Raw genomic sequence first — 26,750 nt, forward strand, 5'->3', positions numbered from 1 at the left:
ATTTAAACTTTCACAGAGCAGATGTAGCGTGCAAACCGTCAGACCGTCACGCATGTGTAACATCAATAAGCAGACTTGTTCACATGACTTCAAGCGTTGTATTGTGTCAATGACGACATTGTGACACGTAAATGCCCTGTTTCTGGCTAGCTGGCCTGATCATGGCGAGCTTAACCCGAGAAGGCTTTACCAGAGAAAGGCATCCAATATTCCTGCCGCTGTTCACCTCCATCAGCCCCATGCATGGAGGAGCAGTAGTGGCACTGCTACCCTGCACAATGTGTGGTGTTCGGGTGCAGTGTTGTACTGTACAAATACAATTGAGCTCGGTGAAATCCAACCCCAAGTGCATGACTATTGGCGCCGTAGACTTATAAGGCCCTTGCCGCCCTGGAAGTGGTAGGAATGCGGGGACTGGACGTACGCTTGTACAAGTACAGTGATGTAGTTGAAACTGGTCCAGGGCTCCAGTTTTGCACTTTGGGTTGGATTTCAGTGAGTGCAACAGTAACCATTAAAATAATTACCTTGGTGTGATAGCGAGTTCACTGTTTTGTTTTGTTTTTGTTGTTTTTTTTACTAGCAAACACAGCCCTACTAATAATCAGGGAAAGAGGACAACTTTGTTGAGACTGACCTTCACATGTGCTGGGCTTGCTCCAGTTGCCAATATTGCTGATTGATGCCACGCAACGAGCACTCTCCTCGTGGCCGCGCAAGTAACCCGAATTACAGCTGAGATGTGCCGATGAGCCGAGACGCCCCCTGTCCGTGTACGTGTAACTGCCATTGGCGATGGAGATGTTGGCGCAGAACTCATCAATATCTAAGCATGTGCACGTAGATCCAAGAACAAGTCTGGCTTGACCGGGTGCATGTAGAAACTCACTCAATTACGGGTACCCTAGGGCACAATGGCATTGACCATACCACCTTTGCCCCTACTACTCACAGTCAGCAATGAAATGAAATATGTTGACTCTAACTAAAATGTATAAGAAAGAAAAAAGGACCAAAGAGCTAAAAGTTACACTATAATGTCCACTAACACCACCGGTTACTAAACAATCAGCTTAGGGGCCATCCGTAATTATCGATCTTTTTCACGAGACGAAAAAGTTTAGTTATGACCCACCCCCACCCACCCACCCCCCTGAAACGAAAAAATTAATTGACTTGGGACTTTGTGCAGAAAATGATCTTGATTGGCTGTTACAACACAGCGAGGCCACATTTTGTGTGATTGTGGAAGTAAGTAACAACGTTAGTTATGTTTTCTTGGAAGTCTGGTACTACTTCTTGACCATGGAAACATTTATTTTCACCTACCACACACATACGCTGCTGGCACCTCTACGTCTAAACACGGGAATTGTACACTTGCAAATCGTCAGAGTTCCGACATTGACATGATACTGCCAAAACAAGTCGACTTCGGAGCGGAAACAAAAGCCATAGCTATCACAGACTTCAGTAGTCGTGCCTCGCTCGCAAATGAGAGCAGCAACGCCCCAGAATCGCTGTCGGAAAGCTCCCTAAGGTCGCACGCACGCCGCGCTGCGCTGCCGTCAATCAGGTACGTAGAAAGTCGATGGCCTAATTTTCCGTCTCTGGAAGACTGTCGACACGGGGATCATTCTCCATGGCTTCCCCACCACAAGCACGATCAGATTCTTCCAGGTACATTACGACGACATCGTCTTCAGCGGCTGGCGCTCCCCATATTTGCGTGAGAATTTACTTGGCGTGCGCCCCGCTCCGTAATTTGAAATTCTCTTGCATCGGCGGCTGGAACGAAGTATTTATCTATCTGTCGTCGGTCCCAGAGTGAATGATCATGATGACTGCTAGGTCCTCGTCGGAGAAGTCATCCGAGGACGAAAGGAACTCACTGCACTGAGTACAGAGTGGTATCACTGCATCCTTGCAGCACTTGCTTGGCCGCGCGACGTAGAGTCAACTGTCGATCTACTTCGATGTACACAATGTATGCATGCATCAATGCATGCAGTGAGCGTTGATTTTTCCGCTTTCGATGTTTTTTCAAAACGAAACCGGTCGCTACCCACCCACCCATAAACGAAACTTTTTCGTTTCGTGAAAAAGATCGATAATTACGGATGGCCCCTTATGCGATAACATTGCACGACACTGACCGACGGTACTAACATTCTACAACTAACTGGCTAGCAGCTCTACAGTGCATTTCAAAACTATAGACGCGTAGGGTTTTTGAAATATTTCAAATTTGGCTGGAACTTTTTGAGAATAGTTTTCGGAATATTGCTCAGGATCGCTCCACAATTACTCTCATAATAGTTTCTAAAGGATTGGATAACAGACGCCCAATTTGGAAAAATTTATGCACAAAGTGATCACAGATTTTATGTGGTATAGATGCTGGCATAACGGTTTTTGCCTAGGTACGCGTCTATAGTTTTGAAATGGACTGTAGCTCTAGCTCAAGTATTTCTTATAAATTAATCCTTGGCTCTCCATCCGAGTCCATTCTAACTAAAGTATGAGCCCTTTCACGGGGAGGGCCCCTGGAGAGATACCATTGATGGCCCACGCGGTTTAGTCTTCGTTCTGCTTCCCCATCTTCCGTACCGGTATGAGCAATGTGATAAAAACAATTTTAAATGCAATTCTACATGGTGATACCCTCGATGGGTGACCATGGCTATGACTTACGTACGACACCAATTTGCGAAAACACTGCATATCTCAGCCTGAGAAATGAGATGTGCGGATTCTTTCAGACTACCGTGCACAATGCCCGTGTGCACATTTGTTTGCTAGGAAATATGATGTAAAAGCAGAAATTTTCGGTGGCATAGTATTTTCGGTGTTCACCAAAATCGGCGGTTCGGTGGAGGGAACTTTTCGGTAAACCCGTTTCCAGGTAAGTGTACTAATACAATACTGAAATTTTTGGTACTTTCTATTTTTGGTGAAAATTTGGCCACCGAAGTTACCGATAATGGAACACCGCCGAAAATTTCTGCTTTTACAGTATTTCGTTTAGGTGTGAATCCTTGACAAAATCAACGAAACCAATACCACAACAACAACTCAGTGTTGCATTTCAGAGGCTCTGGCTCTATGTTCCAGTGTGTGTTAGGCCTGCTCGCTGTCATATTTTCAACGAGAACTAATAATGATGTCGTCAATTTAATTGGACGAACCTTTGCTCTCCTCGCCACTCCACACAACAACAAAAGACTCGTGCAAACTGGGAGAGAGCGTTTTCTTTAACTTGCTTTCACAAGGCGACTGGAGAACTGCGCTCCAACAAAACGGACAAGAGAATATATTATGGGGACGTGGAGAAAAGAGGGGAAAAGGTGGGGTGAGGGATACGAAAGAGGTGCCTGTGCAAAGTACAACAAGGCCTGAACAGGACGGGAGACAAAGACGAACGACGGGGAAATACGACGGACACAAGACGGCAACCAGACCAATACAACGGAGACAGGACGAGAAAATATGTATGCAACAGGGACGAGATGAGAAATAATGCATACGGAGGGGACAGAAGACAGTGCAGCGGCATGTACAAAGCATTCCAAGACAGCGCAGCGGCGTGTACCACGGGTCAGCAGCATGTACGACACAGAGACACATACGCAGCCACGTGTATGACAAAAGAGACACAAGCGCACCCACATGTACGACAAAGAGACACCCGCGCAGCCGCATGTACGACACAGAGCTACAAGCGCGACCACATGTACAACAATGACGTCACTAAAAAAACACAACTTGGTACATGGTATTGGTTTCTCTTACATGTGCAGGTTGGCGGACCGTCAAGTTGCGAGTGTGTGCTATTCAGCGGCACGCACGTGTGCACGACCGTTCCGTTCACAGGCTTGTAGCCCGTCTGGCACGTGAGCAGAGTGCTTGTTCCGGGCACCGTGTCTGGCGCATGGCTAACATTGCCATGCGGCACCACCATCTCGGGACAGTATGCTGCAGAAACATACAGTAGGAAGTAATACGACACGAGCATGAAGTATACAAAAAAGTGGATGGATGAAAGAACCGCTAGAGCATGCGCTCTTCTATACCTGGTGGGCTCTGAATAATAACAAGAAACTCTGAGTAATGGCAATGAAGGACTTGATTCCACAGATATTTTGTGTACGTCTTGTGTACGTCATGTGTGCGTGGTGGTGGTGGTGCATGCATGTGTTGCTGTTGTGTGAAAAGCAGTCTTTTTTCTTTTTTCTTCTTCTCTTTTTTTTTTACTGAATACCACAGAACCATCAGATTTGCCTCGAGCTTGTGATGTTTAGATGTGAATTGTTGCATTGACATTGGTGAATTGTTGCATTGATGACATTAGAGTGAATGGTTATATTGACAACACCACCATTGTTTTGCATGAATTGTATGTACATATATGTACCTCGGCATTCAATAGTTCCATTCCAGTGGCCCGTGACATTGGTCACTGCGATGCAAAAGAACGTTGACCCGTTCACCGGCCTGTAGCCATGGTTACAGCGTAGACCAGCCGTGGACAGTACAGTGCCGTTCATTGAGTACTGCACCGAGCCGTAGGAGATGTTGTTAGGCGTCGGGCAGTAGCTGTGCACCACTGCATACACACACACACCCAACACAGACAGCAGAATAGCAACAACATCAATACAATTGTATTCACTCTTAGTAGGAACCGGGGTTTTCGTCTTGTGAGAAGGCAACAAATTGTTTGCTCCTATACGAATTCAGATGAAAGAAACAATTAGAGAAACAAAGTGTGTTTTCGAGGCGGTGCTGACTACATTAAATCACTCCTAAATCAAAATCGAACTTGATGATATCTATCCACAACATTCGTAAAATTAAGCCTATTGATGACAACACTCTCATGATGTTTTTCAGGCACCTCGTTCTTGAGCAAATTGGGTGTTGGGAAGTGGGATATCAAAACATGGAATGCATGCAGTGTCCAGCCCTCCACAGGACCAAGCCTCAATGAAGAACACACATATACATAGGAGCCGTGGTGAGGCTTCCTGCAGCTTCATTCATAGGAGAAAAAAAGGTTTCAGAGCATTCACTCTGCAAACTCGAACTCGTTTCTCAATCAACACAGTCATATTCTGTAATCAATCAGTGATCACACATGTCAGGGTATGCAGGGGTGTCAAACACGTTACGACCAATACGACCATATTCGTATGACTTTTCGTCCAGAATGGTCCGCTCAGAGCGCCTGTAGAGCGCTAAAATGTGATCTGTTGGCCGAAAGATCCGATACCCCCCCCCCCCCCCGGCACTTCCGGACCTCCCTCGTCCCCCCCCCCCTCCCCTCCCTGCCCTGTGACACCCCTGGTATGTATACTGTACTTACGTTCGCACGATGGCAATCTGCTCCAGTTGCCATGCACCTCATCCAGAGCATTGCATGTGAAGTTTGTGACGCCGTCGGCTGGAATGAAGCCTACGTCGCATGCGAGCAGTGCCATCGTCCCCAAGTATGCCCCTGTGCCGTTCGCAATGCTGCCGTTCTGGACCAGTAGCTGAGAGCAGTAGCCGGGAATCGCTGCAGAAGGGCACATGAAATATGTACATGGCAAATTGGCACACATATGACCCCTCCCCCCCCCCCCCCCACCACCCCCAATAATACAGATAGGGACATAAAGCCTATATCATGCACCACAAGAATCACACACATAGAATTTGAAATCCATGAGTGAAATCACTCGCCCCATTTTGCACACATCGATTGAGATGGGCACAGCCGGTCAGGGAACCTTCTCCGCTAGCCCAAAACTCACCTACGCAGTTGGACGTTATGTTCCACACCCCGACCGTCTGGTTGAACGGCAGACACGCCTGGTGCGTTCCGTTGCTGGCTGAGTATCCGAAGCTGCAGTTGAACTCCAGCACGTCGCCAACGACCAGCTTGCTGGTGTTGACGATGGCGCCATTGTGCTTCACAGGCAAATCACAGTATTGCTGGATGGCTGTCAACAGGGTGGTGGGACAAAAAGAGGAAAATAGAGAGAATTGTGGCATGGCAAACACGACAACACGCTTTCCCTGCAGGGAGCTCGAGGCAGCAGACAGGTGCAGATTGATAAACTGCTATTGCGGCACTCGTTCACCTTGGATACCACACATCTGTAACACACCGCCATCACAGGATGGTTTTTAGTGTATGTGTATGTGAAGGCTGCGGGCAAGGGAAGGGGTGCCCGTTGTTCAGTGGTGCTCATTTTCCAGAGGACAGGATATTAAATGTCCAGTGGGGCACTTAGAGTCCAGGGAAGGAGGAGGGGTGTTCAATGTCCATAAGAGATGGAGGAGGGGGCATTTAATATCCAGGTGCAGAGAGGGATGTCCAGTCTCTCGGGGAGGAGGAGAGAGTGTTACATGTCCAGGTATGGAGAGGGATGTTCAGGCGCGTGCACCGGATCAAAAAAGGTGGTTTCCAAATTTTTTTTACCGCCATTTTGCAATAAGCTACCTGCAAATTCAGCAGTATTACACGCATTACACACTGAAAGAAAGCTTTAAACGTTATGGCTGCCAGTCCCACCGAGCGCGAGCCATCAAAACTTAGGCAAACGTGGTACAAAGGCATTTTCCTGACACAGGATAAATGCATAGGCTAGCCGACGTTACAAGTACAGTAAAACCTGTAACTAAAGACCACCGTGACTAGCGACCAGCCTGGTACTACAGTAAAACCTGTAACTAACGACCACCGTGACTAGCGACCAGCCTGGTACTACCGACCACTTCACCAGGCACGGACGGTCTCACATTCAAAATTCACTGTGACTAGCGACTACCTGCTGAACGCGACCAGCGACCGCCTTTTCTTGTCCCAAAGACGATATTTAACCCGTAACTAGCGACCGCGATGTAGGAAATCAAATGTTGCTCGAAGCTCCTTCTTGAAATTTTGATGATTTTACGTGGTCCTGAAAGGAATCTTTCGGTACCACAGCTGAAGAAATGAACGCAGGTCATTTTGACTGTGGAGTCGAGTCGGTGTGGATTGCACTACACCTGTCAGAAATTCAAGCTCTGTCAAGAATAGACATGATAGGAAACGTCTTGGAGAGCGCATCGAAAGCGCTCTCTGATCGATGTTTTACTACTCGGAGCAGAAACGAAGACTGAGCGGCTCTGTCACCCCAGTCATACAGACGAATCGACGATGGCATAAAGGAATCCAGAAACAAAGCAGCACCGCAAGGTCCTGATGCTGAAGGGTCGCGTTCAAGCAATCGAGAAGTCGCAACAAGGACAGTCGGTACGATTGATCGCATGAACAAATTTGAAGCCCAGCACAAAACGAAACTTCCACAGGGAACGTTTGACTCCTGGCTTCAGACGTAGGAGCCAAATTTGATGTCCGCAAAAAATTAATCTTCTCTCTCTCTCTCTCTCTCTCTCTCTCTCTCCATCTCTCCGTCAATCTCTCCAAGTGTTGTTTGACCTGAAATAAGAATGGCATTGCGCAAGTCTTGGGGAATTGTATTAGCTGCATTTTGATATACTTATCATATAATGGGATCCATATATGGTCGCGTGGTGCAAACCTCTAACTAAAGACCACCTGCTACTAAAGACCGCTTTTGCTGGCACCAAGGGGTGGTCGGTAGTCACAGGTTTTACTGTAGTTCGAAGTAGTGAGGGAAGATTCAGACACTCTTGCTAGTAAGTGAGTCAAAGAAGCAGGTCAATCCATGTCACTGTCTGAGTCTGCAGTGGCACTATAGCCCTGGGAAGACACGCGCAACCGGAAATTGAGACACTGAATTCGCTAAGATCCATGGTATTTTTGCACAATGTCCTGTACATGATGTAGTAGTCATCGTAGAGCGCTCCTTTCTTTTGTACATGTAGCTGACCGCTAAAGACCTGTGCCTGACGTCACACAGGTCTATGCATGTCTGGACTGTCGTGCATTAGAGGAAAATATTTATGACAAAAATAATATGATTGCCACCCAAGTGCGGAAGTGAAAATTTGCAATGGGACGTAAAATACCTGTCGAGTGCCGTAACTCCAATATTCGACCTTGGATCTACTTCGGATATGTTGGAGCCGACAGCTGAGAACTTTCTAATGCGAATAGACCTTTCGATTACTCGATTCCGTTCAGGGAAAGCCGAGTTACGAAATATTTGAGTGTTTGCAGAATGCACTTCATAGCGGATGCAAAAAACTAAAAAGGTGGTTTCCGGGCTCCAAGAAACCACGCGGTGCACGCGCCTGATGTTCAGTCTCTAGGGCAGGAGGAGGGGGTGTCCATTGTCCAGGGGAGGATCAGGAGGGGTGTCCAATATCCAAGTGTGGAGAGGGATGCTCTGTGTCCAGGGGAGGAGAGTTTTTATGTCCAGGAGAGGAGGAGAAGGGGGTGCTTATTGTCCAGGGGAGGAGGCGGAGGGGTGTTTGATGTCCAGGGGAGGAGGAGGAGGAGTAGGGGTGTCCAATATCCAAGTGTGGAGAGGGATGCTCAGTGTCCTGGGGATGGGAGGTTTTTATGTCCAGGGGAGGAGGAGAAGGGGGTGCTTAATGCCCAGGGGAGGAGGCGGAGGGGTGTTTGATGTCCAGGGGAGGAGGAGGAGGGGTATCCAATGAGAGGGGTGCTCAGTGTCCTGAGGAGGAGAGTTTTTTATGTCCAGGGGAGGAGGAAAAGGGGGTGCTTAATGTCCAGGGGAGGCGGAGGGTGTTTGATGTCGAGGGGAGGAGGCGGAGGGTGAACCGTGTTCAAGTGTGGATAGGGACGTGTATTTAATATTCTAGGAGAGGTGGGGTGGAGGCACAGGGGGGGGGGGGTCCAATGTCCATGGGGACAGATCCAGCAATACATCAGACACACACCAATGGTTCGAACCCATCTTTCTTCAATGTTATTTTCAGAGTTACCCAAAAACATTCATGAAACCACACTGAATCTGGCTTTGCGATGAATTGACGGCACGTTGGTTAGCTAGCTTGTGCAATACTGAAGCTGGCTCCTGTGGTTCTTACCAGTGCAAGCGTTGGTGTCGTTCCACTTTCCCACTCTCGGTGATTCCGTGACGCATACCAAGTGACCACTGCTGCCTGCAATCCTGTAGCCATCTTGGCAGGAGAGTGTTGCCATAGCACCCAATGTGCGTGTGTTCTTGAGCATGGTATTGTGTGGTGTTGTGTAGTGTGGCGTTGAGGAGGGTGGTGTTGAGGAGTGTGGTGTTGAGGAGGGTGGCATTGAGGAGGGTGGTGTTGAGGAAAGTGGTGTTGAGGAGAGTGGTGTTGAGGAGTGTGGTGTTGTGTAGTATGGTGTTGAGGAGTGTGGTGTTGAGGAGGGTGGCGTTGAGGAGGGTGGTGTTGGGGATTGTGGTGTTGAGGAGAGTGGTGTTGGGGATTGTGGTGTTGGGGATTGTGGTGTTGAGGAGTGTGGTGTTGAGGAGGGTGATGTTGAGGAGGGTGATGTTGAGGAGGGTGGTGTTGAGGAGGGTGGTGTTGAGGAGGGTGATGTTGAGGAGGGTGGTGTTGAGGAGGGTGGCGTTGAGGAGGGTGGCGTTGAGGAGGGTGGTGTTGAGGAGGGTGATGTTGAGGAGGGTGATGTTGAGGAGGGTGATGTTGAGGAGTGTGGTGTTGAGGAGTGTGGTGTTGAGGAGGGTGATGTTGAGGAGGGTGATGTTGAGGAGGGTGATGTTGAGGAGGGTGATGTTGGGGATTGTGGTGTTGAGGAGGGTGATGTTGAGGAGGGTGGTGTTGAGGAGGGTGGCGTTGAGGAGGGTGGTGTTGAGGAGGGTGATGTTGAGGAGGGTGATGTTGAGGAGGGTGATGTTGAGGAGGGTGATGTTGAGGAGGGTGATGTTGAGGAGGGTGGTGTTGAGGAGGGTGATGTTGAGGAGTGTGGTGTTGAGGAGGGTGGTGTTGAGGAGTTTGGTGTTGAGGAGTGTGGTGTTGAGGAGGGTGATGTTGAGGAGGGTGATGTTGGGGATTGTGGTGTTGAGGAGAGTGGTGTTGAGGAGAGTGGCGTTGAGGAGTGTGGTGTTGAGGAGGGTGATGTTGAGGAGGGTGATGTTGAGGAGGGTGATGTTGAGGAGGGTGGTGTTGAGGAGGGTAATGTTGAGGAGGGTGATGTTGAGGAGGGTGGTGTTGAGGAGGGTGGTGTTGAGGAGTGTGGTGTTGAGGAGGGTGATGTTGAGGAGGGTGATGTTGAGGAGGGTGATGTTGAGGAGGGTGATGTTGAGGAGGGTGATGTTGAGGAGGGTGATGTTGAGGAGGGTGATGTTGAGGAGGGTGATGTTGAGGAGGGTGATGTTGAGGAGGAGGATGTTGAGGAGGGTGATGTTGAGGAGTGTGGTGTTGAGGAGGGTGGTGTTGAGGAGGGTGATGTTAAGGAGGGTGATGTTGAGGAGGGTGATGTTGAGGAGGGTGATGTTGAGGAGGGTGATGTTGAGGAGGGTGATGTTGAGGAGGGTGATGTTGAGCAGGGTGATGTTGAGGAGGAGGATGTTGAGGAGGATGATGTTGAGGAGGGTGATGTTGAGGAGTGTGGTGTTGAGGAGGGTGGTGTTGAGGAGGGTGATGTAGAGGAGGGTGATGTTGAGGAGGGTGGTTTTGAGGAGAGTGGTGTTGTGTAGTGTGGTGTTGAGGAGTGTGGTGTTGAAGAGGATGGTGTTGGGGATTGTGGTGTTGAGGAGTGTGGTGTTGAGGAGGGTGATGTTGAGGAGGGTGATGTTGAGGAGGGTGGTGTTGAGGAGGGTGATGTTGAGGAGGGTGATGTTGAGGAGGGTGGTGTTGAGGAGGGTGATGTTGAGGAGGGTGGTGTTGAGGAGTGTGGTGTTGAGGAGGGTGATGTTGAGGAGAGTGGCGTTGAGGAGGGTGATGTTGAGGAGGGTGGTGTTGAGGAGGATGGTGTTGGGGATTGTGGTGTTGAGGAGGGCAGCATTGAGGAGGGTGGTGTGGCGTTGAGTGTGGTGTTGAGTGTGGCATTGAGCGCAGTGATCCCCAGGGTGGGAGTGTTTCCGCCGGTATACATCAAGTAGCCATGGGAAACGTTGCTGATGTCTGAACAATAATTACTGTCAACTGCACCGCGGAAAGACAAAAGAGGAACGATTTGCAATGTCAAGCATTGCCGGCTATGCTAGAATTGCTTCAACCCATTTTGCCCAGGGCATTTTTAATGTAATTAGTGACCTCACACCTACTGTACCTACCAGAGTATAACCGTGTGCAAGATTTAAAACAATTCTCTTCTATTCAGGGTTTACATGAGCCATAAAAACGTTACATCTGCAATGGCCAATCAAACAACGACAATGTTGAGGGCAAAGAGAAAGTCTATAATGATTTCTTGCGCATGCTTACACAAACATGTTTGAACAAAAACAAGGTTTAGCTAATACATACAACCTCTGTCATCAGAAGGAATGATGATAACACAAATGAACAAGACGAACTCAAAACGAAGACCGCTTTCATACCGCAACAACACGCCCTGCACCAGCACCACGTGACACAGATGACGAACACACGAAATCACGTGTTACTGCAGCAATACTTACGCACGCAGGCCATCGTCTCCTCCCACTTGCCCGCCGTGTTGTTGTCACGGAGACAGGTAAAGCTGGTGCCGTTCAGTGGCACAAGGCCTTCGTCACACGTCAACGTCAGCTTATCGCCGAGCGTCCGATTGCCATGATAGGTAATATTGCCATTACTGATGTTGAGCGCAGGGCAGTATTCAGAGAGCACTAGCACAGATGACAAATGGAATATGAACAACAACGACCACAATGATACCGTAAAAGTCCGTAAATAAGTACCTGCCCGAAAGAAATACGAACTGTCTGTTGAAGTCAAGTCAAGCCCGATAAACATACTGCCCGAAATAAGTACCGGTACGATGCGCACATGCAGCATGTAACATGTCCATCGACATGAAAATGACTTCTCCACTACACACAAGTCAGGTCCGAAAGTTAGTTCGTGCCCGAAAGTCAGTACCCGCCAGAACGTTAGTACGAGTGTGGTCACTAAATTCGAAAGTAAATACGTACTTATTTACGGACTTTTACGGTAAGGACAAACATTGTTCACAAATCTTTAAGAGAGCATATCTGAGAATACCAAAGTATGTGTGCAGGTGGATCTCTCCGATTTCACTCAAAATTTGCAGGTATGTTCCCTTTGGGGTGCAGATCGAATGTGCAAAGCCCTTGAAATAGTTTCTGAAGGGAACCTTGAAACTTGCATACCTCTCAAAATGGCCGAAATATCACATTATTTATGGGTCTACAAACGAGTCACGCCACAGCGTATACGAACAAGCTACGAACAAAACTCCATCAAGCCAACACTGCCTGACCTCAGAAGAGTTCCTTGAGCAGTACCGCTTAGCCACGCCAGAATCCCAGAAGACGAGGGCCATCACCCCCTGACGCCACAAATGATCGTCCTGAAAATAGCCAATTTTCAAGCGCTTACAAAACCTCCAGCTATGTCCTCAATTGGCCAGAACTATACACTGGCAGATAGTAGAGCACCTCTTCTAGCGCTGAGGACATGTCCCCCATCTTACTTTTGGGGTTTTCTTGAAATAAACCTTTTTGAATTTTTCCTTTCGACCATGCTGAAATACGGCCAAAGTCATACCTGCACAGGAAAGCTCGCCCCTCCACGACGTCTCCTCAGTAATTTCTACTCCAACACTACTCCCAACGCCGCAGAACAAAGTGTATTGTTGACTCTGACAAGGAAAAGCAGCGGTGATCACTTGTCACTCCAAACGACAAGCTTCTCCTTGCGCCACCAACAATTTTTGGTGCACCGTAGATGCGAAAGTGACTGAAGTCCTGAGCGCAGTTTTTGAATTTTATTCCAAGATGCATGGTGAGATGGCGTGCTTTGTGACATAGGATGATGCTTCCTGGATATCCCCGGATCACAACACGCAGCCATCGATCGCGATCGTGCCTGGAACGCTACTCGGAACAGACCGTGATGGCTGAGGTAAAATGGGCTGCATTTCCTGCTTGATCTGCTGATAACCCGCACAAACTGTCCTAGGAGTGTTGCAATGGCAGCAAGCAGTTGAAATATACCTCATAACAGCAAGGAGAGTTATCCATCTTTCACTTACCTCCTCAGCAGCAATCCCGAACACAGTCCAACAGTGAAAGTCCCTTGTTTTCATGTCGATGCTCGACAAGAGCTACTAGTTCGGTCCCTTTGTGTTGACTGGCACGCTAACAGAACTGGCTGCACACACTTGTGAACTGCATGACAGATTTCTTACGTCATAAGGAACATGTCATCATTTCACTGGTCTTCGAGCTGCATGGTCAGGGAAAGTCCCGGTTCGTAGGCCTACAGCACGGTCAGCGCTAGCGTGTTCTTGAGCGCAGTAACAACATGAGTGTGATCACTTCCAGACCAACGGGCATTCAAGGCGAGGAACAAGCGCACGTGACGAAGGTGACTCTAAAATCTCGTGAGCCATGATCCACGCGACTTGGCATTCTTGCGTCACAACGTACGTGATTTCACAGTGCATCTTGTCGTAGAATTCAAGAATTGAGCTCAGGACTTCGCTTTTGCATCAACAGTCGCACAAAAAATTGTTGGTGGCACAGGGAGAAGCTTCAAGGTTCCCTTCAGATACTTTTTCAAGAGCTTTGCACAATCGATCTACACCCCAAAGGGATCCGACATACCTGCAAATTTTGGTGGAAATCGGAGAGATCCACTTGCACACATACTTCGGTATTCTCAGACATTAAATGTAGTTATGGGTGAAGACACTTCTCTCCACTGATTTTTTTCACGGTTCGCGTCAGACTCGGCCAGAGGCCGAGTTTTCCGCATCCGTAGGAACCCCACCACCCTTCAAAGGATCAAGGCGCAGATGCAGCTCCTAAAGCGGTGGGAGGTGAGTAGATCAGCTCACCAGCAAGTAGTCAAAGACCGAAAATCCCATTCACTCCATCCACTGATTCATTACCACTAAAAAGAGCAAGCGTTTGTAATGACCAATCATCATCGGATATGACCAAATTTCCGACTTCGACGCAAACAATACTGGCAAGTTTCCTTTTTGTTTGGTTGGGAGATCTTCTACATGCGTGCATGCCTTTTTCCCCGTGCTGGGGTCTGTGGGTACATGCTGGACGAAGTTGACAAAAAAACGGCAAAAGGCCGGGAGTTTTTGATATCGGGTGGGAGATCGGGAGATGTTTCGAAAATAAAAAATCGGGAGATCCCCTGGCTGGACGGGAGATTTGGCACCTCCGTCCTTAGTATATCTGATAGATTTCATTAGCCTAATATGCCAGTTGGGTCCAAATATTGGACAAAGTCGAAAATTTGACTAAAATTCGCAATGAAACAGCTGGGTACAACAGAGGATTCACAGCTTCCCACAACAAACTGCTCAGTGTAACCAGACCAACAATGGATGCACACCAGTCCAAGTGATCTTGTAATGCTCAGCCATGAAACTGGTAACTAGTGACTTGTTGCATTCCTCGCACGAATCAGACAGTCGCCGTCACCAGCAACAAGCTCAAAGCAATATCACAGCAGGCCCGGCAGCACCGGTCCGGTTAGTCAGTCCATGGCCGGACGGACCAACATTCTGGCCACCATAGTGTGTTGTTTACTGCTGAAGAGGTCATGTGTATAACCTTCATATCCTATACAAGGTAGGAAAGGCTAGGGCATGGCGAGACCAATCAATAACTGTGTCCACCGGTCCTGCCGTGACAGACAGATAATTCCTTCAGAAGATAGCTTACACTGGCACCACGCAGTGGCGTTCCACTTGCCCACGGTTCCGTTATGAGCAACACAAGCAAAGTTGGTTCCATACTTCGGTGTATAGCCTATGACACACGACAGCGTCACTTGCGCGCCGAGCTTCCGAGCATCTGCGTTTGTCAACAGTCCGTTGGAGACTTGCAGACGGGGACAGTAGTTGGACAATTCTGCAAACACATGCATTCACGCACACCCACAGCCGTACACACACACACATATGCACGCAAAGACACAAGGAAACACATTCACACGCATGCACGCACACACACACACACACACACACACACACACACACACACACACACACACACACACACACACACACACACACACACACACACACACACACACACACACACACACACACACACACACACACTTGTCGTGGGTTTTTTAGTTGTGAATGAGTGTGACCCTGATACATGTATGTGTGTGTGCATGAGTGATGCCGACCTCGTTGAGTCGGTGACGGTTCCGTCAGGTACGATCCCTGAGATTGTGGTTATGTAGGAGTTGCATTTTGATAGAAAGTATCTTTTTTGCAATAAAAGAGTATTTATTTGTAGAGCCCCCAAGATGGGCAGTTAGTTTCATTTTTTCTCTCCTTGCGTATTTTGTATCTGCATGTTATTACCCTTGCCGTGAGTCGCTCGTGAGTAATGTACTTCCTCTGGAAACAAAAACTTCGTGACTTTTTTCACTACTTTTCGCTGCTGTAATTTTGCGCTCTCTCTCTCTGGTTCTGTCAGCCTGAAACACGGACATAACATTTCGGAATCGTAGGAGAGCATGATTCATAATTATTTTGGAGAACCGACAGTCGTCGCAGAACAAGGGCTTTGACGCGGCAAACAAAGCAAAGCGAACATGTTTTTCATTTTTCGTCCGTCAGGCGCAATGGGAAGAAAAGCACTGCGCTCACTGCTCGTCGTAGCTATTTTTCAGTTCAGAACTTGACAGAGCAGGACAATGGCACCCAGGAGCAAGAAGAGTGGAAAATGTATAGCATTAGCAGCTGGCGTTTTTGAAATCTTCGCCATCCCCGAACCGCAAGTCTGCATGCGAACAGTTCGGCAAGATGTCAAAACTCCAAACGCAGAGATGTGACAATCGTCACTTGGCGCAGCAGAGCAAGATTAACAAGTTGAAAGTAGAAGTCGTTCAGCCACAGCAGACCTCAGATTTCAAAGTGGATGATCTCGCCTTTTCCAGCAGCCTCGGCGATGTGTTCTTGGTCGCAAAGGAGAAGGTGAGATCTGATCGCGTCGGGAAGTGCTGATACGACTATGGTATCACTCGGAGGAAATTTGAAATGTTTGGCGTTGCCTGTGTTTGTTGTTCCGGGGCATCCTCGAGCGAGAGCGGAGACAATAATGAGTACCAGCGCTGCAGCGCTACCGTGGTCTCCGCCGAGATGGTGGAGAAGGCATCAGGTAACAGCGAAGACTATCAGGGACGCAGATGTTGTCCCTGCCCTTTTGGAGGGTTCGTGCCCCTTTTGGCACGTGTGTGCGGACCGCGCGCGGACTGGGCGGATTGCGCATGCTTGCATAATTATTGTACGCATTTTTGTTGTTTTGGGCCTTCTTCCTGAGACTCTCCTCGAAGTAAGAACGACAAATATCAGCCCTCTGTTTGTGGTACATGTGAGAGAGTAATCAGAAGGGCTATCGTCGGGACATAAAACCCCCCGACGACAATTGGCGCCCAGCTAGTGGCATCGTTCCCCACGACCCTGAGATCGTCCTGTCGTCCGCGGCCTTTCCGGTTTATTTTTTCATCACCTGCCTCCTGCTTTCTTTGGCGATCCCCATGTCCCGGCAAGTCTCCTTCGCACGTCCAAGCTGGCCGCCAGCGAGGCTTCTCCGTGACATACAACATCGCGTCAATCGACCTGCCACTTGGAACGGTTTCAGCTGTGATGAGTCGAGCGATGGCGACCCAGACTGAGACTTTACTCCCACTAATCTATCCTGTAGATATTGTAGATATGTCGATTGAAAGTGTTGAAGTGTTTCTCTTCCAAAAGAACACTTTTGTTGAGCACAGGTACTCCTTGAAAAGTCATGTGAAAAAGTCATGAAGTTTTTGTTTCCAGAGGAAGTACGAGTCGTGTATGGCTAAACCCGTATGTCCCCACTTTACCCGTATGACTGTCTGTTGTGAACTGTGATTGGCTGCTAGTATTAATGTTCCAGAATGTTCCAGAGCTGTGAACTGTGATTGGTTAATTATGCTAATGTTTCTAGAATTTCGTCGGCGACCGGTTTTCGTAGATTGCTGATTGGTTAATGACCTAAAACATGGCTGCCGGTTGCCGGACTTTTGTTCCCTTGCTTTTTTCTTTCTTGTTGCCTTTCGATTCTCTTTGCATTCCAAGTTTTGTATAATATTTCTTTCCTGATAACTACTGGTAAACTACGACGTGAGTGTTTAACTGGAGTGAGTCTGATTGCCTCCGGGGCCAGCTATTACATTGGTGGCAGCGGTGAACTGTTTGTGTGTATTTTCGTAGTGTTACCGTAGTTAGTGCATTTACCTGTCCAGATGGCACAGCCTCAGGAAGCAGCAGCAGCAGCTCCGGCCCTACCGGCGGGTTTGGGACGCCCAGTAGTACTAACACCGGAGTTCACCGGAACCAGCAGCGATGACTGGTTGACGTTCTTGGGCCAATTTAACGTCGCCTGTCAGGCAAACGGCTACGACGATGTCCAATGTCTGGCTTTCCTGCCCTGTCGTCGCCACGAGGGGGCGTTTCATGTTTACCAGACGTTCCGGGCCCAACATCCGAATGATACGATGAGCTGTGCGATCGCCTCACTGCCTACTTCAACCCTCCGCAGCATCGCCCGTTGTTCGAGGCCGAGTTTCGGGCAAGAACTAAGAAAACGACTGAGAGCCCGGTGGAATTTGCGTCTGCGTTGCAGAAATTGGCGTCAAGGGCCTATCCAAGCCAGGAAAATACTGACCTCTTCTGTGGGTCACTCTGCTGCTACTAGTACGCCATCGGAAGTACACGGCCTTTCTAGTAAGCACTCTGTGTCGAAGAAACAGCAGAGAAAGTTCACGTTGTCAGGTCAATCAGACGGTACACGTAAATCTGTGAGTGTGGCTGGTTCTGTCTGTGCTTCTGCTTCCACTTCTACTGAGCGTTCGTGCTTTAGCTGTGGCAGAGCAGGTCACTTCAGTCGTGATCCAAGGCTGCCAACGCTGAGCTGAAGGTCGAGCTGTTACGTCACTACACATCAGTACTAGCAAGAGTACATATATTATGACTCCAAGTCTACCAGTGTTATATCCGGAGCAGGCTTGCTTCTTTTCATGAAGGCCGCCTACGCTGAGCTGAAGGCAGAGCTGAACAGCACTGTCCCCATGTACATTGGACCCCCCCCCCCCCCCTCACCCACTCCTCCACCTCCACCCCACCTAAATAATAAGCATGTCTCCCTCCACCCTGGACATTGAACTCCTTCTCACCTAGACACTGAATATCCCTCTCCTCTTCTGAACATTAGACATCTGCAGCTGTATCCAGACTTCCCTACTGTGTAAAATGATCTGCTACACGGTCGTTTATCAGAGTGCGTGCACCGTCCATTAGCACAGGTGGTTTTGTCAAAAAGCAAGATGACATTGGCATCCGGCCCTATTTTTCCAATGTTCGGAGGTGAAGTCCAGAGAGCAGCGCTATGGCGCTGTACAACCTCTGGGCCATGCCACTGCCGCCTCCCCGACTTCAGCCCCTCCTCCCCCCCCCCCCCCCGGACTTCAGCCCCTCCTCCCCCCCCCCCCCCCCCCCGGGACTGTAGCCTCCCCAACTGTAGTCCCGACATAATGGCCTTTTTGTTATTATGCATGTAGTTGTACTGTTCAAGCCCTCCTTTTCTCTCTCCTGCTCTCTCTCTCTTTCCCTCTCTCCCTCCCTCCCTCCCTTTCTCCCTCTCTCCCTCCCTCTCCCCCTCCCTCCCTCCCCCTCTCTCTTTCCCTCCATTCCCACCTCCCTCCTTCCCTACCTACGAATGTGTACATTATAATGGATCATGCGCATGCGTGCCGTGGCGCAACCTGCACAGTCCGCACGCGGTCTGTATGGACACAGTCCCAAAAGGGGACATCACAAAATACACACACCAAAAGGGAATCTCGTAGATGCCACTTGCTTGATCTTTGAACTCGAAAAGACGACCATGGAGCGAGAAAGCAGCTGGTGGAACCGCCACATCAATCTGTCTGTCTGTCGGTCCGTCTGTCTTTTTCTCTCTCTTTGCTGCACTCTGTCTTTGTCTGTCAGGCATTGTCTCCACTGGCCGTAGATCTCTAACTTAATGCTGTTCAAGTGAACCATGTGCGATCACTCGACTTATTGCACGAACTACAGACCTGGAAAAATGTTTTTTTTCGTCCTGGTTGTTTGTTCCTTGTTTTTATTTTACATCACCAGATACACAGGCATTTCTGCATTCTCGTTTTAACTATACGGCTACACTTAACCCTTTATTACCGGATTACTTGCACAGCATGCACAAAAATTACGAATTTCAGCACAATTTCCAACTTCACCAGGTCATAACTTTGGTCTCCTTCACTTGATTTTCACAATCTAGGGCTCGTTGGAAAGCTCTTGGCGAGAGCAACGCCAGGGTACCAAGCTCCATTATCCAGTCGCCACAAATCAGGCGCGGTAACACAGCAAAGACGTCTCCAAGCCTGATATGCAAGCAAATTCGTCACATCAATGCCATTCCACTCTCCTTCATCGCAGAACGCTCAAATTTGTTTGAGACGATTCAAACTTCAGCCGACTACGTCATTATCATGTGCTTAGTCTAGTCGCTCAAAGAGCACACGAAAAGGGATTTCCCCCAAAAATGGCGAAGTGATCGATCAAAAATTTGAATTTGCCGAGATGAGAATACGGCGCGCGATATCTCTGGCATCCGACATCGTAACTCTTCGGCGATTGTTGCATTGGATAGCTTGGAGTTTCCGCTACCAAATAGACCTTTCGATTGTTGAATTCGCACAAGAAATGATGGAGTTACGAAGATATTACTGGCCTACAGACTTTCGATCATATATGATCAAAAGTCTGCAGGCCGGTAATAAAGGGTTAATAAAAGATGAAGGCATGGATCTTTTACAGGAGACGCGTAAACAGTAGAAATTGGAACTTACTTATGCATCCTGCGGCAGGGCTCCACTCGCCCGCCCGCGACACTTTCGTGATGCACTGCAACCGGTATGCATCTGCTGCATCGTAACCATAGTCACAGACCAGCGTGGCCACCGAGCCTCTGTGCAGCGTCGTGGCGTACGTCACATGACCATTGGGAATGGCGCCGTGGCGAGTGCAGTAGTTGTTATCAACTGTACATGCATGCATGCATGCGTGTGTGTGTGTGTGTGTGTGTGGAAAGAAGACGATTGCACAGAAGAACAATACATATGCCTTTAAAACTAAGCCTTGCTCATTATAATCATAACACAACGGGCTTCAACCATTACCTCAGGACCATTTAACACACTCTGGAGAAGACGTGAATGGTTACATTGAGAATGAAACATTTATCGGTTACTGCATTCCAGTACTCTGGCCCAGAGAACTGCGATAATGGGCATTTGTACTATGTTAACAAAGTCTTTAAAAAAGTTATTTTTACTTTTTTATTTTGTGTTCCAATTGATTTAAAAGCTTTTAAATTGATTTTGTATTTCAAAGTAGTTTATTGAATTTGAATTTGTTTGATGATATGCAATTCATTTTAACAACTACAGTCCGTATCGCCTATAAGGTTGGCGGCTATAGTAATATACCAGATATATTGATCAATTTCTCAAATTCATTTTCATTTGCCATAACTAAGTATACACAGTTATCGCGTATAGTAATAATCGTCTATAGTAATATATCGCCTATAGTGATCAAACTCATATTTCAAAAGACCTTTATTACATTATTTTTGCATCGGTTATAGTGATTGATGTCAAATCAAGTGATGTCAGAGGAGAACAGGGTGTTACTTCTTCGTGAAGAACGTGTCAAGTGAGTGTTGTTTGGTGAGTTTTGCTCGTACAAGTTGCCAAAATATGCCTCCATCATGAGGAAATGCTGATTTTGTGTATCAGGAGCTACAGCCAGCTACCAGCTACCAGCCAGGTACAGCCAGCTACATGACATTGTACATGTATGTAGTGCGTATGTGCACGGCGTGCTGAGTCGTTTGACACCCCACTCGCATACATTGTATGCAGTATCGGTCATAGTAATATATCGCTTATAGTGATAAAATGCTCAAAATCAAACACCAACGCTATAGGCGTTACTGACTGTATGTTCAAGTCTTCCAGCCGATAAGCTGCTCTGGAGCAGGCGCCCAGCACGCGTAGTCTGGTGGTGCTTTGTCAGTGCATTGCATGCCCAGAGAAACCTGAAGAAATTACGCTGGTTGTATATGTGCTCATATTATCACCACAATGTCAAAGTCCAAAAATGATTTATGGCAAGGAAAGTCTTCATCCGATTATCCCGTCTTCCTTGTTACGTGTCTGGCCGTTTGCTTCAGTGAGTTATCTCTACTCAGACATGACTAGCACTCCACTTGCATCACATTGGAACTTGCAGTCTGTTCGTGCCTGATGGTTGAACTTGTGAACAAGATCGACATTGTTTGAATTTGTTGTGTACTTTGTCTTTGCTATTTTCGTTCTGTCTATTCTCTCACCTTTCTTCTCTCTCACGTCTTCTGTAGAACTGCTTTCCAGTCTGTCTCTCTCTTCTCTCTACTCTTCATCATAAGAACGTTTCTCTTCTCCATTTCTTCGTTCTTGTACTTCTCTAAACTTCTCTACTCTCCTTTCTCTTCGTTTGAATTTCCTTGAACATGACGTGAACATGTGTTTTTTGCGCTTTGAACAGTCTTGATTTTCTTTTATGTTTTTTTGCCAAATGTACAGTGAACTGTGCGCTGTGTGTGTACAATGCTGCGCGGCTAGCGATGCGCTTTCTTTGGTACAGGCTTTTCTGTTGTGTCCGTGATTCTATGGCTTTCGCTTTCTTGCAGTTTTCACCGCTTCGCTGCAATAGTTGCTGTTTCCTTGAAGGCGAACTGCGATGCCTCCATTTCCGTAGATGGTCTTGGTGCGCGAGGCGCTGAGCGGACCTCGTGGCTTTTGGTTTAGTTTCTTTTTCAGAGTTTTTCAGTTTTCAGAGTTGTTGTTGTTTGTGAATACACTTTATACAGTCTTCAAGCGAGCAGTAGTTTTCGATGTGTGGTCGTGACTTGGGTTGTCCGTATTGCCCTGAACACAGTCAGTTTCAGACCCACAGTGCTGTTCAATGGAATCTTATCACCGGTGGCAAGTTTTGGATTTGCACCAATTCGCAGATCAGTGTTCACAGGGTTAGGAATGCGCGACGCCCTTTTGTACTTGAGTGACTCGTTCGGATTTCATTGAGAATATTATTTAATGCATTTCAACAATGCTTCCAGCGTCAGACCATAAACAGCATAGATACATGGTGCCCAGGGCCTGCTGGAGAGCCGGGTCAGCCGGGCCACGCGCCCGGCTGGGGAACTGCACGACCTAGCTGAATAGATAGATAACACCGGGTCCAGTCTGACCCGGCTGAAAAATGTCTCAAACTGACAATGGATTCCGAAAATACCGGTATTTTACGACTCGCGGACCCCATCTGTTGCAAATCTAGCGCAACCGTACACACTACAGTCTACGTGCAAGCGACAAAAACTCGGCTATGTAGGGTCAACTGGGGTCAACTGGTTCGAGCGCGATCTGGCCAGCGGCGAGCAGGAAGTCAGGACATTCAAAGTCGATGTTGCAGGCAGTCAAAGCGTAACTTTGGCTATAGCTTTTGACACAGTTGCAAGTCTTCAGCCGACTGGTGATTTGGACGATGGAGCCCGCAGCGAAGAGAAAAAGAACTCACGCTTTCCATGAAGAAAGGTCGACCCTGGCGGGACTACGACCATACCAGTCTATCCATGTCATGGGCTTTGTGCAAGACGCATTTCCAAAGGAAGAAGAGCGGCGGTGGATTTGGTCGCGATGCGTGGTTGAAAGGTAAGAACTTACTGCTTCGAATTATTGGCATGCTGCTCGGCTCCATCCTAGCTTTCGACATCTGCTCAAGTAATCGTTTAGTCTCACCTACCCGAACCTCCGGGCCTTGAAAGGCGTCCAGCAGATGCTCGAGATTCTCGCCGGACAACATGCTGGAGACAACCCGCGCATTGCTGACTGGGGATTGGCTGTTTGCCTGTCCACTGCTGAATGCGAGCGAGACCTCAGCTTGCTGAAGCTTGTGAAGACGGCGATGCGGAACTCGCCGTCGACGAGGACTCTGGAGATGATCATGGCAATCAAGCTCGACGTTCCTGCCGTCGCCGACTTCAACTACGACAAGGCTATGGCTGCATGGCAATCCGAGGTGACTCGGCGCACTACGACTGCAACGTCAACCTCGTCTGAACGGAGGGACCTGGCCCGCACACCCAGAGCAGCAGCGGCAGCAGCAACGCCAGCATCAGCAGCAGCAGCAACGCCAGCAGCAGCAACAGCGCCACCAGCAACAGCAGCCGCGCCAGCAGCAGCACCAGCGCCAGCAGCAGCAGCGCCAGCAGCAGCAGCAGCGCCAGCAGCAGCAGCAGTTGCAACTCCACAAGTTCTTCAGTCTGCTGAAGCTGTAGTAGACGGACTTTCTACCGTATAGTACGTATTTTGTGTACGTCGCGTGTACAATCATGTTTGCGCATGCGCGTGTTGCTGTAGTGTAAAAAGTAGTCTTCGTCTTGAGTTCGTCTTGTCTAGTTGTGTTTCGTCGTCGTGTCAATAAAGTCTTCTAAATGTAGTTATCGTCGTCCCTTGGAATAAGTGTGGAGATGGCACGGGACTGGGAGCAGGTGGAGAAAGGCCAGTTATTACATTGGTGGCAGCGGTGGGATTCGAACCCACGCCTCCGGAGAGACTGGAGCCTTTCGGCAGATGGTGCAGCAGATGCCAGTCGGCTTGGCCATGCAGGTGATGCAGTGGCAGCAAGCAGCCACTCCACAAGGTGCTGCAGCCCCCCCCCCCCCCCCCAGTGCTCTATTATGTGAACATGTTCGTCCTGCTACTAGCACTAATTAGAAAACAGAATTCCTTTTTTCAAATTGTTAAATCAGAATCCAATGGAACTGCTTTGCATTCGTCACGTAATGTCATTTACCTTCTACGTTTGTGGACTTTGATAGTTCGCCTTGTTCTCTAAAATTTCCGATTTTAGGTAATAAATTCGCCTTTCTGTTTTCCTGCGTTTTGAGCAGGCTTTTTGGTTGTTTTCCTGCCGGATGATCTGACCTGGCTTGACCCGGCTGGCATGCATGCACCAGGTACACTCTGACCGGGCTGTGTTGAATGTCTAGAGCAGGCCCTGGGGTGCCAGCAGCACTTTTTCAAACTGGGCCAAAAAATTCACGGTTCACGTCGGACTCGGCTAGAGAGGCCGAGTTTTCCACATCCGTAGGAACGCCACCACCCTTCAAAGATCAAGGCGCAGATGCAGCTCCTAAAGCGGTGGGAGGTGAGTAGATCAGCTCACCAGCAAGTGGTCAAAGACCAAAAATCCCATTCACTGCATCCATGTTTTCCTCTGCTGAACTGGGCAAAGATTAATTATTAGTTACTGTAACTTAGACATAAGGGAAAGAGGGGCGTGTACCTGTGTACCTGCTGGGGAGTTTCATGTCATAGAAACTTGCCGGGGCGGCACACCTCAGACCTCAGACCTGCCCATCGCGGAAGCGATGATAGCGAACAGCTATGTTAGACATAGCAACTTGTGCTGGGATTACACCATTCAACAGCTTGCAAGACTGATGAATTGACCGCCACTATTTTTAGCCTGGTATCCACCACACAGCTGATTGAAGTGACTTTTTCTGTCCAGTGAATCCCTATTTTTCATTTTTCCATTTTTTTTCTACACACACACGCCACACCACATACTCCGGCATACACTGGCTGTTGGTAACCACCCAGGAGAATGAAAGAAAAGTCAGGAAGAGTCCGAGAAAGAGAGGAAAGACGTGTTCGATCATAATCATCGGAAATTGAACCCGCAACCTCTCGATTGGAAATCGACTGCACATACCACTGCACCATATGGGACACACGGGGCGGACACACACACACACACACACACACACACACACACACACGAACACACACACACACACACACACACACACACACACGAACACACACACACACACACACACACACACACACAAACACACACACACACACGAACACACACACGAACACACACACACACACACACACATGGGCATGCTGTCCTAGAAACTTGCCGGGAGATACGTACCAATGCACTTAGCTGTTGCGTTCCACCGGCCTTGGCTTACCACGTCCAGCAAGCAGATGAAATAGACACCGGCCAATGGTATGTAGCCTTCATCACAGGTGATCTTAGCTGTGGTGCCGAGCTTACGATTGTCATAGTACACAATTTGACCGTTGGTGATTGTCCATATCGGACAGTAGTCGGTTGATTCTGAAAAACACGATGGAAGCAAAAAATAAACTGGGACGGGGAAGAATTGTGCTGCGTGGAATACGGAGTGAGTGTCCTGTGCTAACAGACGTGGTGATGCATGTGTCAACCACTTTATACGCCATACGGGTAAACAGCACCAATACTCGCTGCAACTGGGTGCTCGCTACTCAGAGAGCGGCTAACGAGGTTTCGCCATCTTGTCGGTCTCTGATTGTGAGACTTGCTCGGCTTCACTCTCGCCACTGGGCACTGCATATGCCACCTTGGTATCTCAGGCTTGGTAGTGTCCTGGCACGAGCAAGACTTTCTTAGTTGGTTGTGTTTGAATAAATAGAAAAGTAAAGTTCACACGTTCTCGTTACCATCGGCATTACAATTGTTTGGAAGAACATAACCAGCTTAGGAAGTTTCACTTGTGCCAGGCCACCACCATGTCTGGTATACCAAAGTGGCAGATGTGTTTGAATATCCTGTTGTATAGCGGAGTTGCAAACTGTACTCTCTTTAACCCTTTGAGGACTACCCCAAAACCACCTGGATTCCTACCATTTTCAGGCGAAAAATCGGTATTTTCAAAAATTGATCTAGGGCATGTTCGATTGTACGAATCCGTGAGCCCCGGAACCGGATTCGCCAAATTTGTACACGTTCGATTGTACGAATCCGGATCCCGAGAGCACGGATTCGGATCCAGCCAACCCACCTCCCAGAGACGGATTCGACGGATTCATTTCCATGGTACGACTCATATCTACTCACAACTCCCAATATGCGTACACTAGGTCAAGAGTTCGCCACAATGCATACAGATATTACGGCATGAGCTGTAGCAACGAGGTTGCTAAGGCCCTGAAACGGATTATCGGTTGTGCACATTCGATTGTATCCGTCCAATCGAAGTGATCTGATCGGCGGGGATCGGGATCCAATTTCTACAATCAAATGCAGCCCCAGTGTCATAAAATTTGGTTCTAAAGAGACATAGACATCAGTAGGCAACAAAAACCAAAGTTTCTACATCATATATGCATTATAGAGATCAGAATGGTCAATTCAAAATAGGTGTATGTTGCGATTTTCTCCAAAAATTGATATGTGTAGATATAGAACTTAGCCAACATCGACCTCGCTGTCATCCTCAGAAAAGTACAAAAGGATCATTCATCCTCACTATCGCTGCTCATAAAGATAATGCCGAGGGCCTCAGACAAGGAGACACTTGACAGGTTACGTGCCATCGGCACTCTCAACAAAGTAACAAGTTAGTTTCAAATTCCAAATAATTTCTCGATCGGCGCATTCTCTAAGTATAATCTAATGTGGCCGGTTCTCCACGGGACCGACGCAGATCGACTGCGACATGTCTCACCTTGACGAAGAA

General features: G+C 48.2%; 1 protein-coding gene across 1 annotated transcript in view; it reads right to left on the bottom strand.

The window, feature by feature from the left end:
* LOC135821191 (uncharacterized) overlaps positions 1-26,750 on the bottom strand; it is a 70,719-nt gene that overhangs the window by 10,357 nt on the left and 33,612 nt on the right. Inside the window, exons 16-25 of the mRNA XM_065334259.1 lie at positions 25,178-25,366; positions 19,972-20,163; positions 14,775-14,963; positions 11,544-11,732; positions 9,010-11,064; positions 5,796-5,984; positions 5,366-5,557; positions 4,415-4,606; positions 3,793-3,975; positions 638-826 (exon numbers count right to left, since the gene is read on the bottom strand). Of these exons, the coding sequence (XP_065190331.1) occupies positions 638-826; positions 3,793-3,975; positions 4,415-4,606; positions 5,366-5,557; positions 5,796-5,984; positions 9,010-11,064; positions 11,544-11,732; positions 14,775-14,963; positions 19,972-20,163; positions 25,178-25,366 (3,759 nt within the window). The remainder of the gene's footprint in view (positions 1-637; positions 827-3,792; positions 3,976-4,414; positions 4,607-5,365; positions 5,558-5,795; positions 5,985-9,009; positions 11,065-11,543; positions 11,733-14,774; positions 14,964-19,971; positions 20,164-25,177; positions 25,367-26,750) is intronic.

Source organism: Sycon ciliatum, chromosome 7 (assembly GCF_964019385.1).
Source record: "Sycon ciliatum chromosome 7, ocSycCili1.1, whole genome shotgun sequence".
Lineage (NCBI taxonomy): Eukaryota > Metazoa > Porifera > Calcarea > Leucosolenida > Sycettidae > Sycon > Sycon ciliatum.